The sequence below is a fragment of the Silurus aristotelis genome (assembly GCF_946808225.1).
Source record: "Silurus aristotelis genome assembly, chromosome: 10".
Taxonomy (NCBI): Eukaryota; Metazoa; Chordata; class Actinopteri; order Siluriformes; family Siluridae; genus Silurus; species Silurus aristotelis.
This window is the reverse complement of record NC_139583.1, coordinates 16,980,164-17,007,118: the sequence shown is the minus strand read 5'-3', so window position 1 is coordinate 17,007,118 and position 26,955 is coordinate 16,980,164. Positions and strand designations below refer to the sequence as shown.

At 38.6% G+C, this 26,955-nt stretch overlaps 2 protein-coding genes and 1 long non-coding RNA gene across 4 annotated transcripts in view; 2 read left to right on the top strand and 1 right to left on the bottom strand.

Annotated features, from left to right (window-relative positions):
- Positions 1 to 26,955, top strand: part of LOC310732306 (uncharacterized protein) — a 1,052,581-nt gene that overhangs the window by 366,387 nt on the left and 659,239 nt on the right. The window lies entirely within an intron of this gene.
- Positions 6,194 to 6,974, bottom strand: LOC310732359. The gene is made up of 2 exons (XR_014535459.1): positions 6,926 to 6,974; positions 6,194 to 6,640 (listed from the first exon to the last, which is right to left on the bottom strand). It is a non-coding gene; the product is annotated as an uncharacterized lncRNA (long non-coding RNA).
- Positions 13,284 to 19,082, top strand: LOC310732283 (protein NYNRIN-like; the record flags this gene model as incomplete). The annotated part of the gene is made up of 2 exons (XM_083552645.1): positions 13,284 to 15,744; positions 18,805 to 19,082. 2 exons carry the CDS (start codon positions 13,284 to 13,286, stop codon positions 19,080 to 19,082), a joined length of 2,739 nt encoding a protein of 912 aa, XP_083408771.1.

The following is a 26,955-nucleotide window of genomic DNA, read 5'->3' as shown; positions in this document are numbered from 1 at the left end:
GGTCTTGCAAGAGGGGAATTGCCTATATGTAGATAGATCGTGTTCAAAACGCTCTGATGTGTATATGCGGTTGTATGATTACCTGAAGAAATAGTTGAAGCTTAACCATTACCATACACATCTGGACAAGCTGCAGAGTTGGTCGCACTTACAAGAGCATGTCAGTTGTCTGAACGTAAAGTAGTGATTATATACACTGATGCTTATGATGTTGTGCATGATTTTGCCAATACATGATTTTGCCAAAACATGATTTTGCCAAAACATGGAAGCAAGGACACTTTAAAACAGCTGATGGAACGCACATAGCACATTTTAATCTCCTAGGCGACCTCTTAAATAGTGTTCAACTCCAGGCCAAAGTTGCCATAGTTAAGGTTAAAGGACAAGGAAGCAGCAAAACAACCAGTAGATTTGGACACAGTACATACAAATCTTGAGATCCCGATGATGACACATATCTCCAATATACCAGATATTGACCTAAAAAATACTTCAGAGTCAGCCTACTGAGGAGGACATAAAGTATTGGGCTTCTTAACAATGTAAATCATATTCTGCTGGAATCATTAGAGATGTAGATAGAAAAATTGCTCTGCCTAATCTAGCTTTAATAGTGTTGGTGTAGCATTACCATGGGGTGTCACACATTAGCATAGCTAAAGTCACACAGGCAATAAACTCATAATACTGTATTGCTGATGTAGCTAAAACAATCAAGCTAGTGTTAGATTCATGTTTGACTTGTGCCAAAACTGACATACATTGACCTGTACGACATCACGCGCTTACTTTTCCTGAGCAACCTTTCCAACACCTACAGATCGATTTCACACATATGCCACCAGTAGGAAATTTGAGAAACCTGTTGGTTATAGTTGACAGATTCAGTAAGTGGCCAGAAGCATTTGCATGCGTGACAGAGAACGATAAAACAGTTGTAAAAATATTAACGAAAGAGATCATCTCTAGGTTTGTCATTCCTAATGTGATTGAAAGTGATAATAGCACACATGTTGCTTCTAAAGTAACACAACTTTTGGCTAAAAGCTTAGCAATTGATTGCCATTCTAATATTCCCTATCACCCACAGTCAGCTGGAGTGGTATAGAGAACAAACAGAACCATTAATGTAATGTAACCAAAGAAATGAGAATGACTCCATCCTGAACTACTAAACTGTTACCTTGTGAAATTCTAATGGGCCGGCTTTTCCCGACCCCATGGGTCAGGCGACGCGCTGGCATTTCTTCCTTATGTAACCTGGAAGTGATGGTAGAGGACTACATTTCTGCCCTGGTTGAAAAAATGTAATTCTATTAGTGCTGATGTCTCACTAACTCTTCCTCTGCCCACATAAAACCCAACACACCCTTTTGTGCCTAATCAGCATGTCCTGATATGAAGTCTGAAGCCTACCAAAGTCGGTGAGCCGAAGTATCGGGCTCCAGCGACTGTTCTAGCTGTAACCAGAACTGGAGTTCTGACTGATTATCAGCCACAGTGGATACACGCAAGCAGGATCAACACAGCACCCCCTTAATCTGTGCCTTTATTGGTTTGTTGGCCTAAGAAGCCTGCCTAAGTGAGTATTCTGGGCTGAAATAGTTGAGAGCCCATGGAAAGAGCCTTTCTTTATAGTGGATAGGGGGAAAAAAGATGGGAAAAAACTGCCTGGGGAAAAAACTCCCTGGGAAAAAGATCTGACTCACTTGACTGTTTTATTTAGCTTACCATTATACCTGCTCTAGGTCTAAATTCTATAACAATATGTGCATAGTTGTAATTACACTCCGAATTTTCTTAGTTCTCTTTCAACACATCATTCAGAGAAAAGAAACTGCTACGTATTTCGAGAAATATATCTAGTTTTAGTAATTAAAATAGAGTAGAATACCAAAATAATAATAAAAAAATAAGGTAGTTGTTATAAGAGTATGATAGGTTTATTGGAGAATAGTATTGGAGAATAACAGGTGCAGATTTGCAGAGTGTGCAAAATTTTAACAACAACAAGCTGATTAGATAGGCTAGATACCATAGGCTATTTTTGTCTGGTGTATAAAGGTTACCTAAGCGAGGAACCGCATAGCATGTCCATCTTGTATATGAGGGTGCACAAAAGTTCACAGTGCTTAGGTGAAGACAGCATAATAAAATAAAAATAAGCAAAAAAAAGATAATTTAAGCTTCTTAACATTGCTTTTATTAGTTTAAATCCATGCTTGATACATATAACCATTACTCAGCATTAATATAGCATTAATATAGTTATCTATATCTTTGCAGAGAACTCGGTGTATGAAGAGAGTTCATAAAAATCAAATAATCATATCAGCATACATTATATCATCACCATCCTTAATTGTGCATATACTTCACACTTATATATATATATATATATAAAGGCTGAAAGAGCAGTTGAAGCTGGTGGACGAAGTTAGAGCCTAACTGGGGAAGACAAAGTTCACGGTGAGAGAACAACGGTGTCAGGTCCTGAGGAATAGGAAGGACCAAGTTCGTCTCCAGGAGACAGGAGAGTTGTTGGAGAATAATTGGAGAGAGGAGAGCCGGAGAAAAGGGGCTCAAACAGTAGTTCAGGCTCAGTTTGGTTAGAAGCATCCTGGGTATGAACAGTGGAAGGCAAGGAGGGATGCACACACGGTCCAACAAGTCATCCCAAAAGGCGAATATGCGCCATGGCCAGTAGGTAGTGGCAGCGGCCACATGCAGCACACAAAGGGCATTGGCCCAGAGTATGCCTCGTAGGAAAAGCTAATGGAAGAAGGGGTGAAAAGAAAGGAAAAATGAAAAAGAAAGAATATAATAGATATAGAGTTGAAAATGGACAATAATAATCATAATATAATATGGGCATTGCAGCCAATGCACCGAGCAACTTGCAGGCAACATGCTTTACTCTATAATTAAACTGCATTCATGCACATATAATCCATATACTTACAGTAGAATCTTAAGAAGGAGGAAATCATAAATCATAAATCTATCTATTTTAGCGAATGGGAGAGAAGAGGGAAAACAAGTTTTATCCAAAGTGTATTAAGACAGTATGGTACATTTCATGATCAAATAAAATGCACCATTGTTTGCAAAATAAGGAACAGATCATTTTGGTGATCATTTTTGATATTAGACATGGAAAGCAAGGACAGTACTTAACACAAAAGTACATTACATACCAGTTCAAATGTAACATACTATTATCATCCCAGTACTTAAGGTATAACTTTGTTATTGCAATGTTATATTCAGGTATATAAGATGCACCCTAGTTAGGAAAATAAAGAGAAAATATTTTCATGTAAACTTTGTCATTAATCATTAAAAGAAAAAAACAGCATTAAAGCAGATACTGGACCAGTATTCAAGGTATAACTTATGTACCTATGGATATATGATAATAAGAATAAAGAGAAGATCATTTTAAATCAACTTTGAAATAAAAAAGAAGAGGCACCATTAAAACAGAGGTATATTCCTAAACCTTTTAGAGTGTAACTATTATTGAGGTAGGGTTAAACACTTGCTTTATTTATAGGAGAAGATACAAACAAGATGTAAGTTTGTGTCATGTGAAGTGGGTCACAAACCAGACGTACTAGGGCCGAGTTCCGAGAGTGAATTATTTTATGGTTGAAGGTCCCTGTAAATTCAACCAGAGAGGTTATCTGGCTTTCGGGGTGGTGTGTGTAAGGTATAGCTTGTGGTATAACCCGGTCCTAAAAGCCCTTTCAGGAGTGGGCTTTCTTAAAAACCATAACCATAAAACCATAAAACGGCTTGTGTTATGACACTGTGGTATACAAGCTCCCAATAAAAGTGTAAGCCGTGTTGCTCATCCTTTCGATTGAAAAGCTGATGTCAAGGGTTAAAAGGAAATTCCTGAGACATGAGGTCTAAATGAAACGTGCCAGACGCTACACTATCTATCTATCTATCTATCTATCTATCTATCTATCTATCTATCTATCTATCTATCTATCTATCTATCTATCTATCTATCTATCTATCTATCTATATACATATATAGAAAATCTTTAAAAAAGAGAAGCGCAAGAAAGAATTAGGCAATTAGGCACAGAACTTACATGTTGTCAGTTGATGAAAAACAAGTTGTATAAGATGTTCAATTACCAAGACACACAAACATACAGGAAGCACTAAGGAAGCTTTTGTTAAGATATAGGCAAGATTTGATTTAGAAAAAGTTTAAGACAGGAAACTCGTTCGTTAAGATGTAGTCAGAGAAAATCGGAGTATTTTGCACTAATAACATTTTTTAAAAATACCATAAACTAAGATGAATACTGGAAAAATCAATTAAATGAATACAAAGCTAAGAATACAGAAAATCAAATCTATTTTACTAAGGGAGAATTAAGGTATTAGGCGGTATATGAAAAGACAATGGAATTTTTGCAAGTAAGGAAAAAAACAAATCAAGCAAACTAAACAAAAAGGTGTGAAAATTGCGGGGGAGGATTGGGTGTTTTGTGGTAATTGTATGATCAGGGTATTTATAAAAAAAGGAAAGGTCACCATCAGATGTTTAAATTAGAGATGTATAGAAGTGAATGAAGCCTCCTGGAAAGGGGTGGTATTTTACCAAGAAAAGGTATAAACTTACCAGAAAATAAGTAAGCAAAAGGTGGGATATGCAAAAACTCACAAAATTATTGGTGTATGTAAAGTAGTAAGGAGGAGAAGTTAGAGGAAAATATGCAAATTTAAGTCAATTTGGGTTATAAAAAATTCAAGATTTGCCTCGTAAATTCGCACTTGACCATAATAACTGACGGGTAGTAAGGAGAACTCGGGGAGTCTTGCAAGACTTGCCTACTCTTGCAAGTCTTGCAAGAGTAGGCAAGACTACCTTCAGGGTAGTCTTGCTGTTAAGAAAGCTCAATCCTGAAAGGCCTTTTAGGGCCGGGTTATAATGACTGCGAAAAAGTGATTTGCTCCTTCTCATCTCATGACTGGACGATTCTTTATTTGGTCTGGCTTTTTAATATTTGGTATTTTTAAACTTATTGGTAACTGATTAGTAATTGCTCGAAACTGATTCAAACGTAGAGCCACTTAATTGATATGTCCGCTCAGGCACAGGGTCTGAGTTCCGACAGTATACCTGATAATACTGCTTATAGACATATTAAACAAGCACTGAGTAACAATTGTCTCATGATGTCTTGGAGAAGATAAAAAAACTGCCGACAAAGTTTTTTGAGAAGATTCAGAATGTATTCACGATTGCTGAACACTACTTTGGTTTAGGATTGATTCTTGTATTGATTGTTGGAATTGTACTTTGTATGTTGTCATGTTTGATGATGATGGTAGGAGTCCTCGATTGGAGTGGTAATGATAAAGGATTATATGCATGTAGGGACGGAATGAAATTAAATCTATTGTTTTCGTTTTGTCTTTATCTTTTTATTTGCAGTTTATATCACCGCTCCTGTTCCCAGGAAAGAACATCCTATTTTATTGGTGTGTGATGCTAAATCATAAACGAGCTAAAGTGGCCATTGTTAGAGTTAAGATGGCTCTCATTTACATTTACATTTGCAGCATTTAGCAGACGCCCTAATCCAGAGCGATGTACAAAAATGCTGAGTCTCTAGCAATGAATAAATCTACACTGGTATGCAAGATTACAAACTTAACGCTCACACATTTTTCACACTGGTTCACACACATTTGCTTTGTTTGTTCAGTGTCTATAGAATATTTACGTTGTTAGTCCGTAAGGTATGCAGGGAGTCTTTATCTGGGCTTACACATCTCCGGCTAGTATGTCTTCTTATCCAAACAAGAAACAGCTTTAGGTCAGGCTTTCTTTCCAATGTCGAGAAAAAATATTTTAACCTTATCTAGCATAGTGTATAATCAAACTAATATTAATCCAACACAGTTAATCTAATCGTCAATGAAGAACAACCTAATAATTAATGCAGATACAGTAGAAGTAGTTTAACAAAACTACTTCTACACACATTTAATTTGGGTTGATAAAGCCTATTTAATCTATATGTTAATCAAGCCTTTATTTACCAACCAAATATAAGTAAAATAGTAATAACAGGGTATTTACATGTGTGAGTAGGGTAGAGTCAGACTGAGTGTTATGAGTGTGTGGAATATACAAAGAAGGACAGAAAACGACCTTGGGGAGTTTAAACATTTTTATTGTGAGAGCAAGGAGTGTGGGCTGTGGGATAGTAAGGCGTGTGGCCTGCTGAAGGCCCAGGAGACATGAAGGAGTAGTTGGGCTCAGAGCCAGGTGAAGGCATAGGAGCACAGTAGCCTGACGGTGCAGCGGGAGAAGTAGGGGAATAATCAGTGGAGGACCAGGGTAAAGGATAATGAGACGATAGTGGTATCAGATCAGGGGGGTAGGAGCCTTCGCTGCAGTCATCAAGGTCAGGAAAAGTTTGTGTGCTCGCATCATGTGTAGAAGTGCTCTGCACGATGCGAGGAGGCGAAAAGGGACTCGATGGAACAGACGGGCTAGAGAGCTGCTCAAGGAACTGAGCAAGCTCATTAGCAATTGAGGAGAGCTGGAATTGGCGATAGTGTCTGCGAAGAGCATACGCCTGAGTACGTCTGCGTGCTGGAGCTGAGCAAAAGAGATCAACAGAGACAAAATGTTAAACAGGGTAAAATCACGGTGTAAGCAAAAGATAACACACATTTAAGAGAAGATTCTATACTCTATGTAACACTCAGTTCGGAATGCACATTTAAAATATACCTTGAGCACTAAGTAATATAATCAAGCACATGTAGATAGACAATTTAATGCACTGGTGTCACCCAATTTAATGGTGTCACCCAATTTAAGAAAAATAGAATAGCAAACAGCATTATAAAAATAAAGCAAAGAATAAAACATAACACTCACACATTGCAGATGCAGATGGGCAAAATAGGCCGCAGAGGAAGAAAGGAGAGGTTGTTCACACTTGAAAGACTGAAGAAGCGTATGGTTGGATTTAGAGAAAATAGGGGCTTTATACCCACTAATTTTTTATATATAAATCAAAACAAGGCCGAAAATAAGGGGAATAGGGAAAAACAGGAACTCCAAATATGGTGTTGTATTGGAGAAATGAGCCAAGGACAAAGATAAGGGGAATTGGGAAGAAGAAGGCAAGAAGAAGGCAAGATCGGCAAATAAGGGGAATTACTTAAGGTCAAGTACTTAGAAAAAAAATAGAAAGATATGGTGGCTACAGGGTATAAATACAAGTGTGGAACAGACAGTAGTTGTACTTCCTCACTCTGGTGTGCTGTATCAATTTTGATGCGCTGATCGGTTTGATGTGGGGTACCCGCCTTCAACTGAGCTCTTTGGAACGCGTACGAAATAAAAAAGTTTTGCTTTTACTCATCCAGGACTGAGGATCCTTCATTGGCGTTTTGTGTCTATTATATTTTGTCTTTTTAGAATTGGCTGAGAAACATTGGGAATCCTCTGAGCAAAGAATCCACCCTCGATGTGTCCCCTCAGAGACGGGCTCTGAGTTCCGACATATTTAATGGCGCCCAACGTGGGGCCCTGAAGGTCAGCGTAAAGGTCGAAAACCTGAACAGGGGACCGAACATTCTGTGGGCTGCAGCCGCTGGCAACAAGATTCAGAGAAAAAGGTAAGCAGACACCTGTTATACTCAAAGTCTGTAATTAGTAACTGTATGCCCATAGGGTTGTCAGCCCCGGGGAGGGTGTAGACTGCTGGCCTAGGGTCCAAGAACTATTGGGTGGAAAAATTAGTGTTGGATGAGAAAAAGCAAATGTGAAATAAGTTGTGAGGTGGAGAGTCACTGCGTATAAGAGGCGCAGGGTGGGACCCACGTAGAACTACGGCTAATTATTTGTACCTTAGTCTGTCAGACTTTCCATATGGTCTAATAGGTTGCAGACTATGCAGACCGAAATCGCGTAGACCCAAAGGTGAAGCCTTGGTGATTCGGGTTCAAGTCCCGGTGTGAGAAGTTAACACTTCTCATATGGTCTAAAAACAGGATAAGATACCATAGGTCTTTACTAGGGGATCCAGATTCGCAAACTGGTGTGGAAAGGGTACATTTAAAAGGTTGTGAGTTGTTAGTATAAGAGTAAAAAGGCTCGGAGAGTCACTGTAATGAGTACGGGGTGGGACCCAAAGATATGAAGTGATGGCCATGTGTACATGTACGTTGTGTTAACTGCAGTGTGTAAATATTTTGTTGTCATATTATTTGTAAAGAGTGTGTTTGTGAAAGCCGGATTGAAGAGTATATTTCTATGAATGCTTGTGTGCTGTCTGTAAATTTATATGCATGCTTGCGTAGTTGCTATTGCTTGGTGTTTGCTTGCGCTGAGTAAGGAGATGATGAAATTGTGATTATACTTGTATTATTGTCATATCTGTATTATTAATAAAATAAAAATAAAAAACTCATTTCTGGGACGAGAGAACATATAAAGATAGAAACGGTATAGAGAGGAGACAGACAGAGAAACAGATACAAGATATGTTGTGGGCTATTACACGTTTGCATGGCATAGATGTGTTACACCAGATATTCCCAGAGGAAAACTGGTATGAAAAAATAAAAAGCATCTGGAAACCTCAACTGTTAAACCCAGTATTGCGCTCCCTAGTGGAAGCCCCTAAACCTATTAAAGCAGTAATACACCTGTTTGATTTCCTAGCAGATCCAAACAGTGAAGACGAGGAACCATTGATAGAATTAAATGCAGAAGTACCTGAACAATCTAATTATTGCTCGGGACTGACAGCAACTGTTGTAGTAGAGCCTAAAGAGGTGGTGTGGGAAAGAAGTGCAGCCACCCCAATTCTAGTTGATAAAATCAACTCGTTAAGTGGACAAAACCGGAAAAATCCAACATTACCTTGTAAAACAGTAAGACGGATAAACGTCTATCTAAAGTGGTCTGCTCAATATAAAAACCCAGGCCACCGTAGAGAAGCACACAGAGTGAGACAAGGGTGCATCATGAGTACGGAGGAATCCCCAATCACACCTGTGGATGTGATACTTATAAGGCATAAAGGGGCTGAAAAGGAGATCAAAAAATACATGAAAAAATGGAAAGACCTGACAACTGGGGATTTGCAATGGCCAGAAGAGGGAACATTTAATAAAGAAAAGTGTGATGTAATGAAGACCAGAATAAGAAATTGGAAAGAAATTAAAAAAAGAAAAGAAGGAAAAGACAAAACGGAAATTAGACATCATTGAGTGGTTTGAGCATGAGGGGGAAATGCTAAAAGTACACAAAGAAAAGACAGAGAAAGGAACAGGAAGTAAAGAGGGAAAAGGGTCAGAAAAGGCCTCAGCCCAACCATTGGAGGAGTTTGAGGAACAGAAAAAAAACCATCGCCATATGCTGAAGCAAAGAAGCATGAGGTGATTAGCTTCTACACTGTACTAAAGAAAGAATATCATGACATACAACTAGACATAACAGGACGACGGATTAAAGGGAGGATGGAACTCCCAGCTCCAGACAACAAGATAAACAAGGAAAGAGCAAGACAAACAAATAGAGTGTTATTTCAGACTCCTGATGGAGAGGAGGGGAATGATGAAGAAAGCGGCAACGAAGGGAGATATGACTATGAACACGATTACGATCTAGACATCCCACCTGAAGACTGGGAGAGAGAGCGAGAGGAATTAGAACCGCCTGAGTATGACCAGAATCAAAGACATTGCCAGAAAAAGCAACCACTAAGGCATACAAGGGGTGAAAGCACCCCTAAAGTACAAGAAAGACTAAGCAAAGCCACATCTCTTTCAGACCTCAGAAACAAAAAAGAAAGCAAAGAAGATTCAAACTCAGGAGAAGAATGCAAGGAAGAAGAAGAGTTTATTATTCTGAACCCAGAAAGAGGGGGGAAAAGTGCATGTTCACGGAATATTGGAAATGACGCCAAGAATGCCACAGAAAAGTGATCCACTGCACACAGAGGTGAAAACTCTGCAGGAAGAAATGACATTTCATGAAAAAGAAAATGCAGCAAACAGACAAGAACTGGCAGACACCCAAAAGAGGATGGAAAAAATGGAAGAAATCCTAAAAGACACTCAAAGGGAAATGGACCAGACAAAGGAGATCATAACGAAAGTGACAGGTGAAAATCATCAATTAAAGGTGAAGCTATACCAACACGAAAATGCCCAACTCGAGGCAGAAATACAGAGAGCAGAACAGAAAATCTCAGAAAGAATGGACCAGTGCCAACAATATCTTGATGAGCTACAACTTCAACTGTCAATGAATCAGCCAAAAACCAACGTAAAGGCTGGAAGAAAGGAAAGTCAGAAGAAAACAAGAGAAACAACAACGAATGAGCGTAGAATGACAAGGTCACAAGTACAAAGAAAGAATCACGATGATAAAGGGGAAAGCATGGAAGAAGAAGAAAGGATAAGTCCTAAATACCGAAAATCTTTGCAGATGCCAGTCATTATAAAAGGCACAGACTCAGTATACACACCATGGTCATTTATGGATCTTACGGGACTAATAAGCAGACTGCCTAACATATGTGAAGGAGCACAAAGATGGATAACACGCTTTGAAGAACAGACTATGGGACAAATGCTGGCTATGGGAGATATCAAGGCAATTTTGACACAGTCATTGGGAAAAGCTAAAATGATAGAAATATTGGATCAGGCACACCTAGGAGACGTGGGGAAGGATCAAAAGTATGATCGCTGGACATTTGGAGCGAAAAGAAATGGCGTTTGGAATGCACTTCGATCCGCATACCCAACTCAATCTGATTTAACCAAGGTGCAAAACCTGAAAATGGACGGAAAAGAGGGAGCTGTTGCCTTCATTCTTAAATTACAGAAAGCATGGGCTGAAGAGATGGGGTCAGCATGGGATAAGACAACGGCTAACATCACATTGTTCAAGATAATGTTGAAGAGGGCACTTCCAAGTGAAGTACAAGAGAAACTTGAATCAGTTGTGGGACTTAACGCCCTGCCCTGGGCAGCTTTCCAGGCAAATGTCACACATGCTGTGGAAATGTATATGAAAAAGAAAGAAGCAAATAAACAAGCAGCAGAAGATTTAATAACATTGCTGCACAAAGCACAGCTTGGAGAGATAACACGGAGCAAACAAGAAAATCAAGAAAAACGCAAAGAAGAGATAAGTTCAGCTAAACAAGCAGCAGTCATGATGGTACCAACGAATACACAGCAGGATTCAGCTGGTCAAAACATACCAGATCAGGGAAATCAGCAACTAATGCCCGTGGGACAACCAATGATGGCCTATCCAACATATCAACAATATCCACCCCAAAACAGAGGGTGGGGGCAAGGAAGAGGCAGAGGAAGAGGAGGAATGTTTCAACCAAGACCAAGAAATTATCAACCACCGAGAGGAGGAAGATGCTGGAACTGCCAAGATCCCAACCACATGATGAGAGACTGCCCATATCCAATAAGACAACAGCAAGGTAACCAACAACAAAATCAAAGTTGGCAAGACCCCGGAAATTGGGCAGGACCATGGATGGGCCAGAATCAGCAGAATCAACAGACTCAAGCAAACTTTAGAGGCGGCCCTCCGGGGCCACTCCAAGGTAACATGTGAAGATGCCCAGAGAAGCCAGAGGGGGAGCTGGTACAGTGCCCCACCTCACTGTACCCTGCACAAGAACCAACCATAATGGTGGATGTGAGTAACCAGCTCCAAGCATCATTTTTGATTGACACAGGAGCAACATTCACAAGCATTGGAAAAGAAGGCTCTAAGCTCCCCCTCTCATGCAAAGCAGTAAAGACAGTAGGCTTCGCGGGTAAAACTCAAACTTTGCATTTCACAGAGCCACAAGACATAACAGTAGAAGGAATCACAATACAAGCACCATTGTTGTATTCCCCTGATACCCCAGCAAATCTATTAGGCAGAGATGTACTATGCAAGCTAGGAGCAAAAATCTTCTGTGGACCTACAGGAGTGTGGGTCGAACTTCCTGAATGCCTAGCTCAACAGTATGTGATGGTGGAAGAAAAATAGAACAACAGACACTGGATAAAGTCTATTGGCTGGAACTCGATGTGACATCCTCAGAAATTCACAAGCTGTATGACCACTGGAAAACACGGTTCACGAACATGCGTCCAGAGTGTGTGGAAACCAGAAAACCATGGCATTGCACAATAAGGTATGATGAGGGGGGACAAGATTAAGAATACGAGACTTTGTGGGGAGAACATGTAGAAGGAAACCAGTACAGTCTCAAAGCAGAAAACGTGATCATTGGTCCCCAAGGAATAGCTGCAACAGTACAGCTACCAGACCACATTGCACAGTGGTATTCAGTCGAGAACTCTGTTCCACATGTCTCCCTAATGATCGGGCAAAATTTTAAATCAAAAGACTTAGGGCCAATGGTCAGAGAAGCAAGTCAGATAACTGAATGGATACCAATGGGAGAAAATATGAGCGTGTCATTGGACAGGAAATATCTCAAAATAAAACTAACAGCTGAAGACAGTGTGATAGCTCACACCGTTTTGATCAACAGACAGGTGCAGGTGAGAACGCGAGTAGGACAGAGAAAGGACAATGGCAGCAGAAGGTAGAACAGACTGAACTAGAAAAAGAACAGGTACTGAAACAGATTCCGGAAAAGTTATGGACTAAACATCAGACAGATGTAGGGTTAGTTAAGTCATCAGGGTTGGCGAAAATTCAATTAAAACCCAATGTGCAGTTACCTTACCAGAAACAATACCCATTGTCGCAACAAGCGATAGAGGGGATAAGACCAACCATCGAGGGACTAGTTGAAGCAGGAGTGTTAATTCCAACAAACAGCCCTTGCAACACCCATTTTTCCGGTCAGAAAACCTAATTCAGACAAATGGAGATTGGTCCATGATTTAAGACCAGTAAACCGTGTGGTGGTAGCAGAAAATCCTGTAGTACCTGATCCACACACTTTGTTAACAAACATCCCTGAAGGGACTAAATGGTACACTGCGATTGATTTATGTTCAGCATTTTTAGTGTACCTCTGTATCCTGAGTCTCAGTTCCTGTTTGCATTCACATACGGGGGAAAACAATACACCTACACGCGTCTGCCACAAGGGTATTGTGAAAGTCCGTAAATTTTTAACCAGGTGTTAGCGCGAGATCTGGCAGATCTAGACATTCAAAGCAGTTTGCTCCAATATGTGGACGACCTACTGATTTGTAGTCAAACTAAAGAACAGTGCATGAAGGACTCGTTAAAGGTCCTGGAAACCCTAGCTCATAATGGACACAAGGTCAGTAAGGAAAAAGTGCAATTCTGCCAACAAAAGGTAGAATATTTGGGTAGAGTGCTCGAAGGCACTACACGCAAAATCTCTCCCTCACATGTAGAGGCAAATCAGAAAACACCACAACCTCAAACAATGCAACAGATGTTGTCATTCTTGGGTTTAGCTGGTTTTAGCAGGCCATGGATTTGTGATTTTGCATTAAAAACACAACCTCTCAGAGACATGATGAAAGCAGCTGATCAGACAAAATCTAGCGCACGACTGGTCTGGACAGAGGAAGGCAAAAAAGCCTTTGAAACTATCAAAAGTAATCTAAAATCTGCCCCAGCACTAGCCTGTCCAGACTACACAAAACCATTTCACCTCTATGTGTCAGAAAGGCGAGGGTTTGCATCAGCCATTTTAGCACAACAGCAACAAAGTATGGGAAAGAAGCCAATTGCGTACTATAGCACAGCTCTTGACAATCTGGAAAAAGGCATGCCACCTTGTTACAGAGGATTGGCAGCGGCAGCGTTTGCCTATCAAAAAGCATCAACAATTATGATGGGTCATCCAGTTACCCTGTACACTTCACATGTATTACATGCTCTGCTGACAAGTCAAAAGTTTGTAATCACAAATGCACGAAGGACAGGGTATGATGTAATTCTGTCTGCACCAGAACTGACAATTGAGAGATGCCTCACAAATAATCCAGCTGATCGAGTAGTCTTGCCAGATGAGGGAATTCCCCATGAATGCACTACAGAAGCAGAGAAATTTCTAAAAGCCAGAGATGACCTAGAGAACCAACCATTGCAAGATGCCCAAATTGTCATGTTTGTGGACGGTTCATGCTATCGCGCAAATGATGGCAATAAAGCAGGATATGCCGTGGTCATGCGTGTTGAGGAAGATGACTCGTTTCGAGTGCTAACTAGTGTAAGTGTGCCACAACCTTGCTCTGCCCAATTGGCAGAAATAAAAGCCCTGACAGCAGCATGTACACTAGGAGCAGGGGGAAGGTGTACTATCTACACTGATTCAGCCTATGCACATGGGGTATGTCACACATTTGGACCTATCTGGGAACAAAGGGGTTTCCAGAGAGCTGATGGATCATCCATTTTGCATGGTCCCGCAATTTCTGATTTGCTCAAAGCCATGATGCTTCCAAAAGCATTAGCCATTGTGAAATGTAAAGCCCACAAATCTGATGGTGAGATGATTAGTAGAGGTAATGCAGCAGCAGATGAGGCAGCTAAGAAAGCAGCGGTAGGCGAGGATTGTGTAAAAGTGATGATGCAGGAAGGAGAGCATGAGGAAGTAAGAGGGCAGGTAACAGAAGAAGATCTTGGAGAATATCAGGATGTAGCAAGTGGGGAAGAGAAAGAGAAGTGGAAGAAACGGGGTGCAGTACAAGACCCCAACACAGGGTTATGGAGAAGTGTTGATGGAGTGTGGGTGGCACCATTAGCTCTTCTACCGAGGCTCATTGCTGAATCACATGGGGTAGATCACTGTAATCGTAGGGAGACAATAGACACAATCCGAAGGAATTTGTGGTCGCCATATCCGGCTAGTATGGTGGACAAATTCCTGAGGTCCTGTGAGCTATGTGCAGTACGTAATGTCAGGAAACATTTCACAGCACCAATCAGTCACATTCCTGAACCAAGGGGACCATTTCGACATTTAATGATGGACTTTGTGGACATGGCAGACAGGAAGGAAGGGAAAAGGTATATTTTGGTAGTAGTAGATCGATTTAGCAGATGGGTGGAGGCAACAGCTACTGCCAAGAATGACGCAAAGACCGTTGCTAAGTTTCTGGTCAGGGAAGTGATTCCAAGGTTTGGGATACCAGATAAGTTAAGCTCTGACAATGGACCGCACTTTGTGAATAATGTGATCAAGGCGATTTCAGAAGCTTTGTGTATTAAACAGAGAATGGGGTGTGTTTACCATCCACAGTCACAGGGAATGGTTGAGAGAGCAAACGGGGTGTTGAAAGAGAAAGTAGCAAAAATTTGTGCTAGCACAGAGTTAAATTGGGTACAAGCTCTTCCGCTGGCGTTGATGAAAATGCGCTCTCAAACAAATCGCAACACACACCTGACACCGCATGAGCTGCTGACTGGTCTGCCCATGCCAGTAGCATTTACACAAGGACCTTATACAGGCTCCTCACTTGACCAACTTGAAGCAGACATGTCTAATTTTTGCAAACATCTGACGCAAATGCATAGAACTTTATATTCACAGGTCCGTGAAGCCACATACGGGGCACAGGTTGATGAGCCACTGCAGCAGGTGCAACCAGGTGATTACGTGTACATCAAAGTGTTCAAAAAGAAACACTGGAGTAAGCCACGACGTGAAGGCCCATTCAAGGTGGTACTAGCGACTCCTACCGCAGTCAAGGTCGAAGGTAAGGAACACTGGTATCACCTTAACCATTGTTGCAGAGCTCCGGTGAAAGGGCCCCAGTGGAGGAAATCTCAGGCTGAGTTGGCACACTGTGCCCACTCAGACGATTCAGAAGGTGACGACGACAGCGCAGGCCCCACACAGGACAGAGGGCCAGCATACAGAACACGTGCCAAAACCAAACAGCCACGACCAGTTAAAGGGGAACCGAAGGCAGGGTGTTCATATGAGGTTGATTCACAACCACAGCACGAGACACTAGACTCTGACAAAGTGGAAGAGACTGTTCATAGACTATTAGACAGTGAAGAAAACACTCTCATTCCACCTGAACAGTTTGGCACCCTTAATCTACAAGATCTAGTAAACTTAGATATCAATCTACCTGTGGAATCATAATGAAGAGTTCCCCAAAACCCAAACAGACTCACCCCACCAAAAGAGACTGGGCAGTACTTGTCATGGCTTTAGTAGTATGGTTCATTTGCACTTACATTTCCCTTAACCGATATCTACATCATCCAGCAGATGTATCAGTCCCTTTGTCTAACATTTCTCTAAATAACTGCTCTCAGCCCGCAGCATGCCCAGAAAGTCGCAACATGTTCACACACAGATACAAGAGATCTAAACCCCTATGGTCCCTAGATCACCACGCTAAAACCAGTCTCACTTCAGCAGAAGCTGCTAGAGTTTCTGTATATTTGGCAAGAAACGTGCTTGCAGAACAATTCCGGTGTGCACTGGGTGTTTTAAATAACACCAAGGTCCTACCATTCTTTCCTGCAACTGCATAACATATATTTGTAACATATACTATATCCCTAGCTCATCCTCGTAACTCAACAGAAACAACAGACACTCCCGAATACAAAATGAGACTTGAGGCTCGAATGACCGACACAGATAAAGGAACAGACATTATAGTGGTCACAGGAGTACCTCTCAGAGTTGTCTCTCGCATGGCAGGCTCCCGCAGTTGTGTTTCTATCACGCTTTTATGGTTCTATGGTTTTCTCCAAGTAGGGATCCCGCATGACACGTTTGAAAGAACCTCAGCAGAATCTCTAGTGTATGGGACTGAGGTGTATAAGATTCTAGTATATGTCCCTAACTGGCAGGAAGGGATGAACCTACCTAGAATACAACTTAGTTTTAGATACAAGAACCCCACCTATCCCTCTAATCCAAAAGCCCCACCTTGTGTCAGATGCTCTGAAAGGTTCAACGTAACATCAGTAAAGCAATATGCTGAAACTACAAACATTCAGCCAAACCGTAACCTGTACAGACAATGGTTGGTAGATTCAGGGCGTGCAGCAGTACCTCACTCTACATGTATTGTATGCGACAGAAGATCTCGTCGCCCACCTCATGTTATGCCGACAGTAGGGTTAGAGGCATGTGATAAAGAACCCTATGACACCACTCATCTCTGTCCAGCAATATGTCTATTGGGTTCAGCTGCTGTTAATTTTGGAGCCACATGGATGCGCTCACGTAGTGCTTCATGCGAATATCAGCCCCTGGCCACGCTTAGTAATGATGATCTGCGGGTGATTGTGCACCCAGGACAAACTTTCCCTTTGTGCCTTCGCGCAAGAGGAGTAATTAATGTAGGTTCACTGCCTGAGGAGGCATGTGGACAACAGATTGATGCAGCGTTCCACATACTTAACTTAAGACAGTCTTGTAATTCCTCCACACAAAGATGTGACTCTTGTAAGTTCTCCACAAAAAAGTGTGACACTACAGCACATAGGCAGTTTCATGTCCCAAACTTGAGAATGGGCACACTGCCCCTGGCGGACATATTTTGGTTCTGTGGTGGAAATGAAGTGCTGCAGGTTCTACCTAGCCTGTGGCACGGTCGCTGTGCACCAGTAATTCTAGAAGGACGTCTCATTGTTATGGCAGTAAATGAGACCCGTTTAAATGACCTGTTTAGGTCAAGACGACGTCGAAGCGCTCCCCAAGGTGACATTGAAAAAAACATTTTATCTAGTATCATGAACAATTATAGGGACAAGTATCTCACGATCACTAATAAATCTAGGTTACCCTCTTGGGGCCCGGATCCTCAGATCTATATAAGTTGGAAGGGTGTTCCGGTTGAATTTGCCGCTCTAGACAAGGGTGCCTCCAAGGCATTGACAATGTTTCTCCCTTGGATCCAGATAGATCGCAATATGGCCCGGATAAATTATATTTGGTACAACCAACAACGTTTTATCAATCACACAATTGAAGCCTTGAAACTGATATCAGAACAACTTCATGCCACTACATTAATGGCTGTGCAGAATTGGTTCGCGATTGACAAAATGCTTGGCCCAGACCAAGGTGTATGCCATCTTATTGGGGAGGACTGTTGCACAGTTATTCCTCTTCACACTGGCTCTGCAGGTCCGCTACACGCTCTACTGGACCGTATGGTGAAAGCTCGTGATGAGATGGTCTCCAATAATGCGAAGGAATCTGCTCTGTCTAGTTGGCTAAGTTGGCTTTTTTCTTCAAGCTGGTTGGCGGGACTGGTGCGTATTGGAACTACACTTGCCATTATTCTTGCAGCCGTGGCATGTTTTGTTTGCTGTGGAATTCCCTGTCTCCGTGCTCTTATCAGCAAGACTGTGCACTCACTGTTCGGACAATATGTACAGTTCCCAATGTCTGCTGTCACAGAGCAGGAATCTCCTGTAGATCACATCTATGCTGCTATGGACCATGATGTCTATGTGGACATGAACGCAAGGCTTTTTGCCCTGAGCGAAGGACACAAATAACTTTCCCCAGACATATCCTTTTTACTATGTATATATATATATATATATATATATATATATATATATATATATATATATATATATATATATATATATATATATATATCTAACTAACCATCTATCTATCTGTGTTTGATTACTGATCTCGATAATAATGACATGCCCACTGAGTCTTACTTCTATATTTCCCACTTTCAGGAAAACTGCTTCAGGTGCTTGCTGTCTTATTTTGTTGTATGAACCATGTTGTTGTTGTGAGGTCTACATGGTGTGTGCAGGAATATGGCTGCTGGTGAACCCAGGTGGCTACAGCCGAATCAACGGCCGCTTCCTTGCGTATGTGCATACGCTGATGCTTGCACTGAGGGGTATCGTTTTGATTTTGAGACATTCAGGGGTCCCTGCGATGCCTGTGATTCCCTCGCCTTTGACCTTCATACGCACTGCGTTTGGTGCCAGGGGCAGAACACCTGTCCTTTGGGAGAACAATGCTATGATGGACCCCGCAAATGGTTCAGCTCCCTCCAGAAAAGGATGTATTGCTTTGGACAACTGATGAGGACCAACGCAGACCAGTGACAGCCATCATGCACCATGCCAACATGTAATCGCCAGAGGGAATGTGGTTAGACTCCATTCAGAACTCTGCCTATGATCTTCCTGGGGGACTACAGGTAGTCACCCGTATCTTTAATGTGCGCTGAACTATTTCTCTGGCCGAATCATTTCAGGTTCCTCCTCACTCACAAGGAGCCCCAAGCAATCACAGTTTCCTGATCACGAACTTCGTCTTGCAACGAACTATGGTAACATTCTACACCATTACCTTCTGTGACTATGTTCTATGGACAACAGAACCAGCGAGACAACGGGACTGGCACTGCCGTCCCACCCGTGTTCATAGGCACCACATGAACAGCATGGACTCAGGTGTCATTTCATCGCGAGGTAGATATTCACGACTCAGATGGCATAATGCGGTGTGGTTTGCGCTGCGGTCTGGCCACCATATATCCGTTCCCCTGCCGCAGTGGACTAAACGGTTCTCTCCTGTTCCATAGTTTGGCCACATTTACACTGACTGTATTGTTTTTGTTTTGTTTTATTTTCATTCTCATCTATTTTATGTGTCTTACATTTAGCTGCCTGTACGATCACGACTAAGGGTGACCTTGGTGGTGAGGCCACTGTCGTGCCACTGGCGGGCAGAGTGGGAATTTTCAATGTCAATTGATTTCATGTCAGAGTTTTTCGCCCACTCCTAGTTCATCATGTTGTGATTGGGCATACCAACTATTGTAAGGGTGGAAGTAATGTTGATGTAATGTTTTAGATTTCATTTTTTTTTTTTTTTTATCTTTTACCTTTGATTTTTATACCTTTGATTTTTATAATGTTGATTTTTGGACTTTTTCTTTTAAATGTCGATTTTTGGACTTTTTCTTTTCTTGGATTGTTTCGGTTTCTAGTAATTTTCTTTTGACTGTTTTTGTTATCTCTTTTGACTGTGTTTCGTTTGATTTTCTTTGAAAACTTTCAAATCTTACACTATCAATGTCAGATGGACTTTTTGGGAAATTGTTTAAATTGTGTACTTGTGATCGGTTTTCTTTTGATCACCGTGGAAATTACGCTTTAATGGACTTATTCTTTGGACCAACACATTCACGTAGAATCAACACACGAGTGCCTGGTAAAGTGCTAGTAACCTCTTCCAGGGCTCCAACAAGACCCCCTGCGATACGTAAAGTATCTGGGTCAGAAGAAAACTACATATGCCAAACAACTAAAAATTTTACTTTGTTTTAATGCTGTATTACGTGATATGTATGATTGGAAAAAGGTTATCACGAAAGTAAGCAGAATGTGAGATTATAAAGTCTCAGAGGGGGGAGTAATGTCGAGAAAAAATATTTTAACCTTATCTAGCATGTGTATAATCAAACTAATATTAATCCAACACAGTTAATCTAATAGTCAATGAAGAACAACCTAATAATTAATGCAGATACAGTAGAAGTAGTTTGACAAAACCTATTTAATTTGGGTTGATAAAGCCTATTTAATCTATATGTTAATCAAGCCTTTATTTACCAACCAAATATAAGTAAAATAACAGGGTATTTACATGTGTGAGTAGGGTAGAGTCTGACTGAGTGTTATGAGTGTGTGGAATATACAAAGAAGGACAGAAAACGACCTTGGGGAGTTTAAACATTTTTATTGTGAGAGCAAGGAGTGTGGGCTGTGGGATAGTAAGGCGTGTGGCCTGCTGAAGGCCCAGGAGACATGAAGGAGTAGTTGGGCTCAGAGCCAGGCGAAGGCACAGGAGCACAGTAGCCTGACGGTGCAGCGGGAGAAGTAGGGGAATAATCAGTGGAGGACCAGGGTGAAGGATAATGAGACGATAGTGGTATCAGATCAGGGGGGTAGGAGCCTTTGCTGCAGTCATCAAGGTCAGGAGAAGTTTGTGTGCTTGCGTCACGCGTAGAAGTGCTCTGCACGATGCGAGGAGGCGAAAAGGGACTTGATGGAACAGATGGGCTAGAGCTTGCTCAAGGAACTGAGCAAGCTCATTAGCAATTGAGGAGAGCTGGAATTGGCGATAGTGTCTGCGAAGAGCATACGCCTGAGTACGTCTGCGTGCTGGAGCTGAGCAAAAGAGATCAACAGAGACAAAATGTTAAACAGGGTAAAATCACGGTGTAAGCAAAAGATAACACACATTTAAGAGAAATTCTATACTCTATGTAACACTCAGTTCGGAATGCACATTTAAAATATACCTTGAGCACTAAGTAATATAATCAAGCACAGGTGTCACCCAATTTAAGAAAAATAGAATAGCAAACAGCATTATAAAAATAAAGCAAAGAATAAAACATAACACCCACACATTGCAGATGCAGATAGGCAAAATAGGCCGCAGAGGAGGAGAGGAGAGGTTGTTCACACTTGAAAGACTGAAGAAGCGTATGGTTGGATTCAGAGAAAATAGGGGCTTTATACCCACAAATTTTTTATATATAAATCAAAACAAGGCCGAAAATAAGGGGAATAGGGAAAAACAGGAACTCCAAATATGGTGTTGTATTGGAGAAATGAGCCAAGGACAAAGATAAGGGGAATTGGGAAGAAGAAGGCAAGAAGAAGGCAAGATCGGCAAATAAGGGGAATTACTCAAGGTCAAGTACTTAGAAAAAAAATAGAAAGATATGGTGGCTACAGGGTATAAATACAAGTGTGGAACAGACAGTAGTTGTACTTCCTCACTCTGGTGTGCTGTATCAATTTTGATGCTCTGATCGGTTTGATGTGGGGTACCCGCCTTCAACTGAGCTCTTTGGAACGCGTACGAAATAAAGAAGTTTTGCTTTTACTCATCCAGGACTGAGGATCCTTCATTGGCGTTTTGTGTCTATTATATTTTGTCTTTTTGGAATTGGCTGAGAAACATTGGGAATCCTCTGAGCAAAGAATCCACCCTCAATGTGTCGCCTCAGAGACGGGCTCTGAGATCCGACACCAATGTGTATATATACTTGTTTGTTGCATGCAATAAACCAAAAATTAATGGAAAACCGTTTAATAAAGTACAATACGCCAAATATGTTTGGCAAAAATAAGAATTTTTTCATATGAATATGAAATAAATTGGTAAAATGTAAATTTGTATATCCAAAGGAAAAAATTTATGAAAAGCTGTAAAAAAAAAAAAAAAAAAAAAAAAGGTGAAATAATTCAATAAAAAACATATGACAAATCAATTTTTTTTTTTTATATTTATTATGAAAAATGTTTTTTTATATATAAATTTGAAATAAATTGGTAAAATATGAATTTTTATATACAAAAGAATAATTTAATAAAAAACTGTTAAAAAGACGTGAAATAATTGAATAAAGAAACGTGATATGACAAAACAAGTTTTTAAAAAAACAATTGTGAAAAATTACTTTTCATATTCATTAGCAATCATTTAACTAAAAAACATAAAAAATGCAAAAATTCTATGCAAACCTTGACATGACAATGGTTTGAAAATTACTTTTTTTAATTAAAGATGGATTGTTTGATTAAAATATATGCTAAAATATTAATTCGTGAAATGACAAAACGTATTTACAAGTTATTGTGAAAATATGAATGTTTATATTCACATTCATAATTTCACAAATAAATCGTTAAAAGTGTAATGTGAATGAAAAAAATTTAATGAAATACCATGTTTTGACATAAATATGACTTTTATCATATAAATATGAAATTTATTGGTAAAATATAAATTGTTTATATTAAAAGCAATAGTCATGAAAAACTTTATATAAAAGTAAAAAAACTCAAAGAAAAACGTGCCATGACAAAGCTAATTTTTACAAGTTGTTGTGAAATTATGACTTGTCATATTCATAAGCATCATCTAACTAAAAACCGTTGAAAGTGCAAATAGTCATTGCAAAAAATTATATGACAATGATTTAAAACAAAACTGACTTTCTTTTATAAAAAATTTATTGTTTTTATTAAGTTTTACATTTTAAATTCATATCCAAAATTTCATAAAAAAAAGTAAAATTTTTATAAAAATTAGAAAATATGAATTTTATATTAATTAGCATAATTTCATCAAAACCATTAAAAAGTGTAATACGTAAACGAAATATTTTCACGACAAACCATTTTTTGACAAAATTATGACGTTTTACATAAATATGCAATTAATTAGTAAAATATAAATTTTAATATACAGAAGCATATTTTCATGGCAGCCATGTTTGGCAAAAATATGACTATTTTCATATAAATATTGGTAAAATATGAATTTTTATATACAAAGGAATAATTGTATGTAAAACTGTTAAAAAATTATAATATTTCAATAACACTACAAGACAAATCAAGTTTGTAAAATTTATTGTGAACTTTACTATAAAAATTTGTAATTGTAAAAATATAAAACATATGATATTGGAATACCTTTTAAAATGTTCCAAAAGTGAATGAAGTATTATTTTATGTTTTTTTTTTTTTTAATATTATGAATAATATTAATTTTTATATTCATAAGCAAATTTACATTAAAAAACGTTCAAATCTGCAATAAGTAAACAAAAAAGGTGGCATGACAAATTATGGTTGGACAAAAATATGCCTGTTTTCATAAAAAAAAAAAAAAATTTAATAAGCATTTTAAGAATAAACGTAATAAATAAATATTACATAAAATAAAAAAAATAAATTTTTTTTGACAAAAATAAGAAAATCTTTCATAAAATGATAATTTTTAAAACATGAATTTTGATATTAAGAAGAATAATTTAATTGAAAATCATTAAATATTGCAAATAGTGAACAATAAATTAAAAATTATTTTTGGAAATTCATATTGAATTTAAAATGAAACAACAGCACATATTTGGCTAAGTCTTCTACGGGCTGTCAAGAATGAGTTTCTTAGCCACTGAAAAAGCGATTCTGCAAGTTTAAGGCTTCTTGGACGAAGAGAAAGCTGTTTTTGCACATACAGCATGCACTTGCCCATGATCTGTTTACTTCTTTATAAGGAGATATAATATAACGAAACATTTTCTGACTGAAATATGATATTTTTCACATAAATATTATAGTTATTTCAAAATTATGAATTTTCATATTCATAATCATAGTTTTATAAAAAGTGTTGAAAACTGCAAAAGTGAATGAAAATGGGTAAGAAAGTCATATTTCATCAAAAACAAAACAAAAGCACATATTTGGCAATGCATTCTACGTGCTGTCAAGAATGAGTTTCTTAGCCGTTGAAAAAGCGATTCCGCAAGTCTCAGGCTTCTTGGACGAAGAGAAAGCTGTTTTTCGAAATAAGTGTTTTTGCACAAACAGCAGGCACTTGCCCATGATCTGTTTACTTCTTTATGAGGAGATATGATATAACTAAACATTTTCTGACCGAAATATGATATTTTTCACATAAATATTATAGCTATTACAAAATTTTGAATTTTAACATTCATAATCAAAGTTTTATAAAAAGTGTTGAAAACTGCAAAAAGTGAATGAAATTGTGTTAAAAAGTCATATTTCATCAAAAACGAAACAAAAGCACATATTTGGCAATGCATTCTACATGCTGTCAAGAATGAGTTTCTTAGCCGTTGAAAAAGCGATTCCGCAAGTCTCAGGCTTCTAGGACGAAAAGAAAGCTGTTTGTCAAACCAATTCATTTTGCACAAACAGCATGCACTTGCCCATGATCTGTTTACCTGTTTATGATATAACAAAATATATTCGGAACAAACTATGATATTTTTCACAAAGATTATAGTTATTTCTAAAATATACATTTTCATATTCATAATCATAATCTTATAAAAAGTGTTAAAAACTGCAAAAAGTGAATGAAAATTGGTTAGAATGTCATAATTCATCAAAAACGAAACAACAGCACATATTTGTCATAGTCTTACACGTGCTGTCAAGAATGAGTTTCTTAGCCATTGAAAAAGCGATTCCACAAGTCTCAGGGTTCTAGGACGAAGAGAAACCTGTTTTTCGAACCGTCATTTTGCACAAACAGCATACACTTGCCAATAATTATTTTACATGTTTATGATATAACAAAACATTTTCAGACCGAAATATGAAATTTTACACATAAAGATTATAGTTATTTCAAATATATTGATTTTCATATTCATAAATATAATTTTAGAAAAAGTGTTGAAAACTGCAAAAAGTGAATGAAACTGTGTTAAAAAGTCATATTTCATCAAAAACGAAATAAAAGCACATATTTGGCAATGCATTCTACGTGCTGTCAAGAATGAGTTTCTTAGCCATTGAAAACGCGATTCTGCAAGTCTCAGGCTTCTAGGACGAAGAGAAAGCTGTTTTTCGAACCAAGTCATTTTGCACAAACAGCATGCACATGCCCATGATTATTTTACATGTTTATGGTGAGAGATGATATAACAAAACATTTTCTGACCGAAATATATTTTTCACATAAATATTATAGTTATTTCAAAAAAATAAATCTTCATATTTATAATCATAATTTCATAAAAACTGCAAAAAGTGAATGAAAATTCGTTAGAAAGTCATAATTCATCAAAAACGTAACAACAGCACAAATTTAACAAACCCTCTACGTGCTGTCAAGAATGAGTTCCTTAGCCGTTGAAAAAGCGATTCCGCAAGTCTCAGGCTTCTAGGACGAAGAGAAAGCTGTTTTTCGAACAAAGTCATTTTGCACAAACAGCATGCACTTGCCAATGATTTTTTTTTTTTTACATGTTTATGATATAACGAAACATTTTCTGACCGATATATGAAATTTTACACATAAAGAGAATAGTTATTTCAAATATATTGATTTTCATATTCATAAATATAATTTTATAAAAAGTGTTGAAAACTGCAAAAAGTGAATGGAAGTGGGTTAGAACGTCAAAATTCATCAAAAACGAAACAACAGCACAAATTTGAAAAAGCATTCTATGTGCTGTCAAGAATGAGTTTCTTAGCCGTTGAAAAAGCCATTCCGCAAGTCTCAGGCTTCTAGGACTAAGAGAAAGCGGTTTTTTGAACCAAGTGTTTTTGTATAAACAGCATGCACTTGCCCATGTTCCGTTTACTGATTTATGAGGAGATATGATATAACGAAACATTTTCTGAACTAAATATATTTTTCACATATTATAGTTATTACAAAAATATGAATTGTTATATTCATAATCATAATTTAATAAAATGATATGATAAGATTATGATAATTTATTTACATTTACAAATAAAAATTATTCTCTAACTTCTCCTCCTTACTACACACCAATAATTTTGCGAGTTTTTGCATATCCCACATTTAGCTTACGTATTTTCTGGTAAGTTCCTGGAAAAGGGGTGGCATTTTATGGCATTTAAAGGTATACCTTTTCTTGATAAAATGCCACCCCTTTCCAGGATGCCTCATTCACTTCTATACATTTCTAATTTACATGTACCGTAAACATCTAATGGTGCTCTTTCCTTCTTGTTAAAAAATCCACTTATCATGCGTTTTACCACAAAACCACGCAATTTTCACACCTTTTTGGTTTGTTTGCTTGTTTAGTTTTTTCCTTCTTTTAAAAATTCCCTTGTCTTTTAATATACTGCCTAATCCCTTAATTCACCCTTAGTAAAATAGATTAGATTTTCTGTATTATTAGCGTTGTATTAATTTAATTTTTTTTTTCCAGTATTCATCTTAGTATGTGCTATTTTTACAATTTTTTATCTGTGCAAAATACTCCTATTTTCTCTGACTACATCTTAACGAACGAGTTTCCTGTCTTGAACTTTTTCTAAATCAAATCTTGCCTATATCTTAACTACAAGCTTCCTTAGCGATTCCTGTATGTTTGTGTGTCTTGGTTATTGAACATCTTATA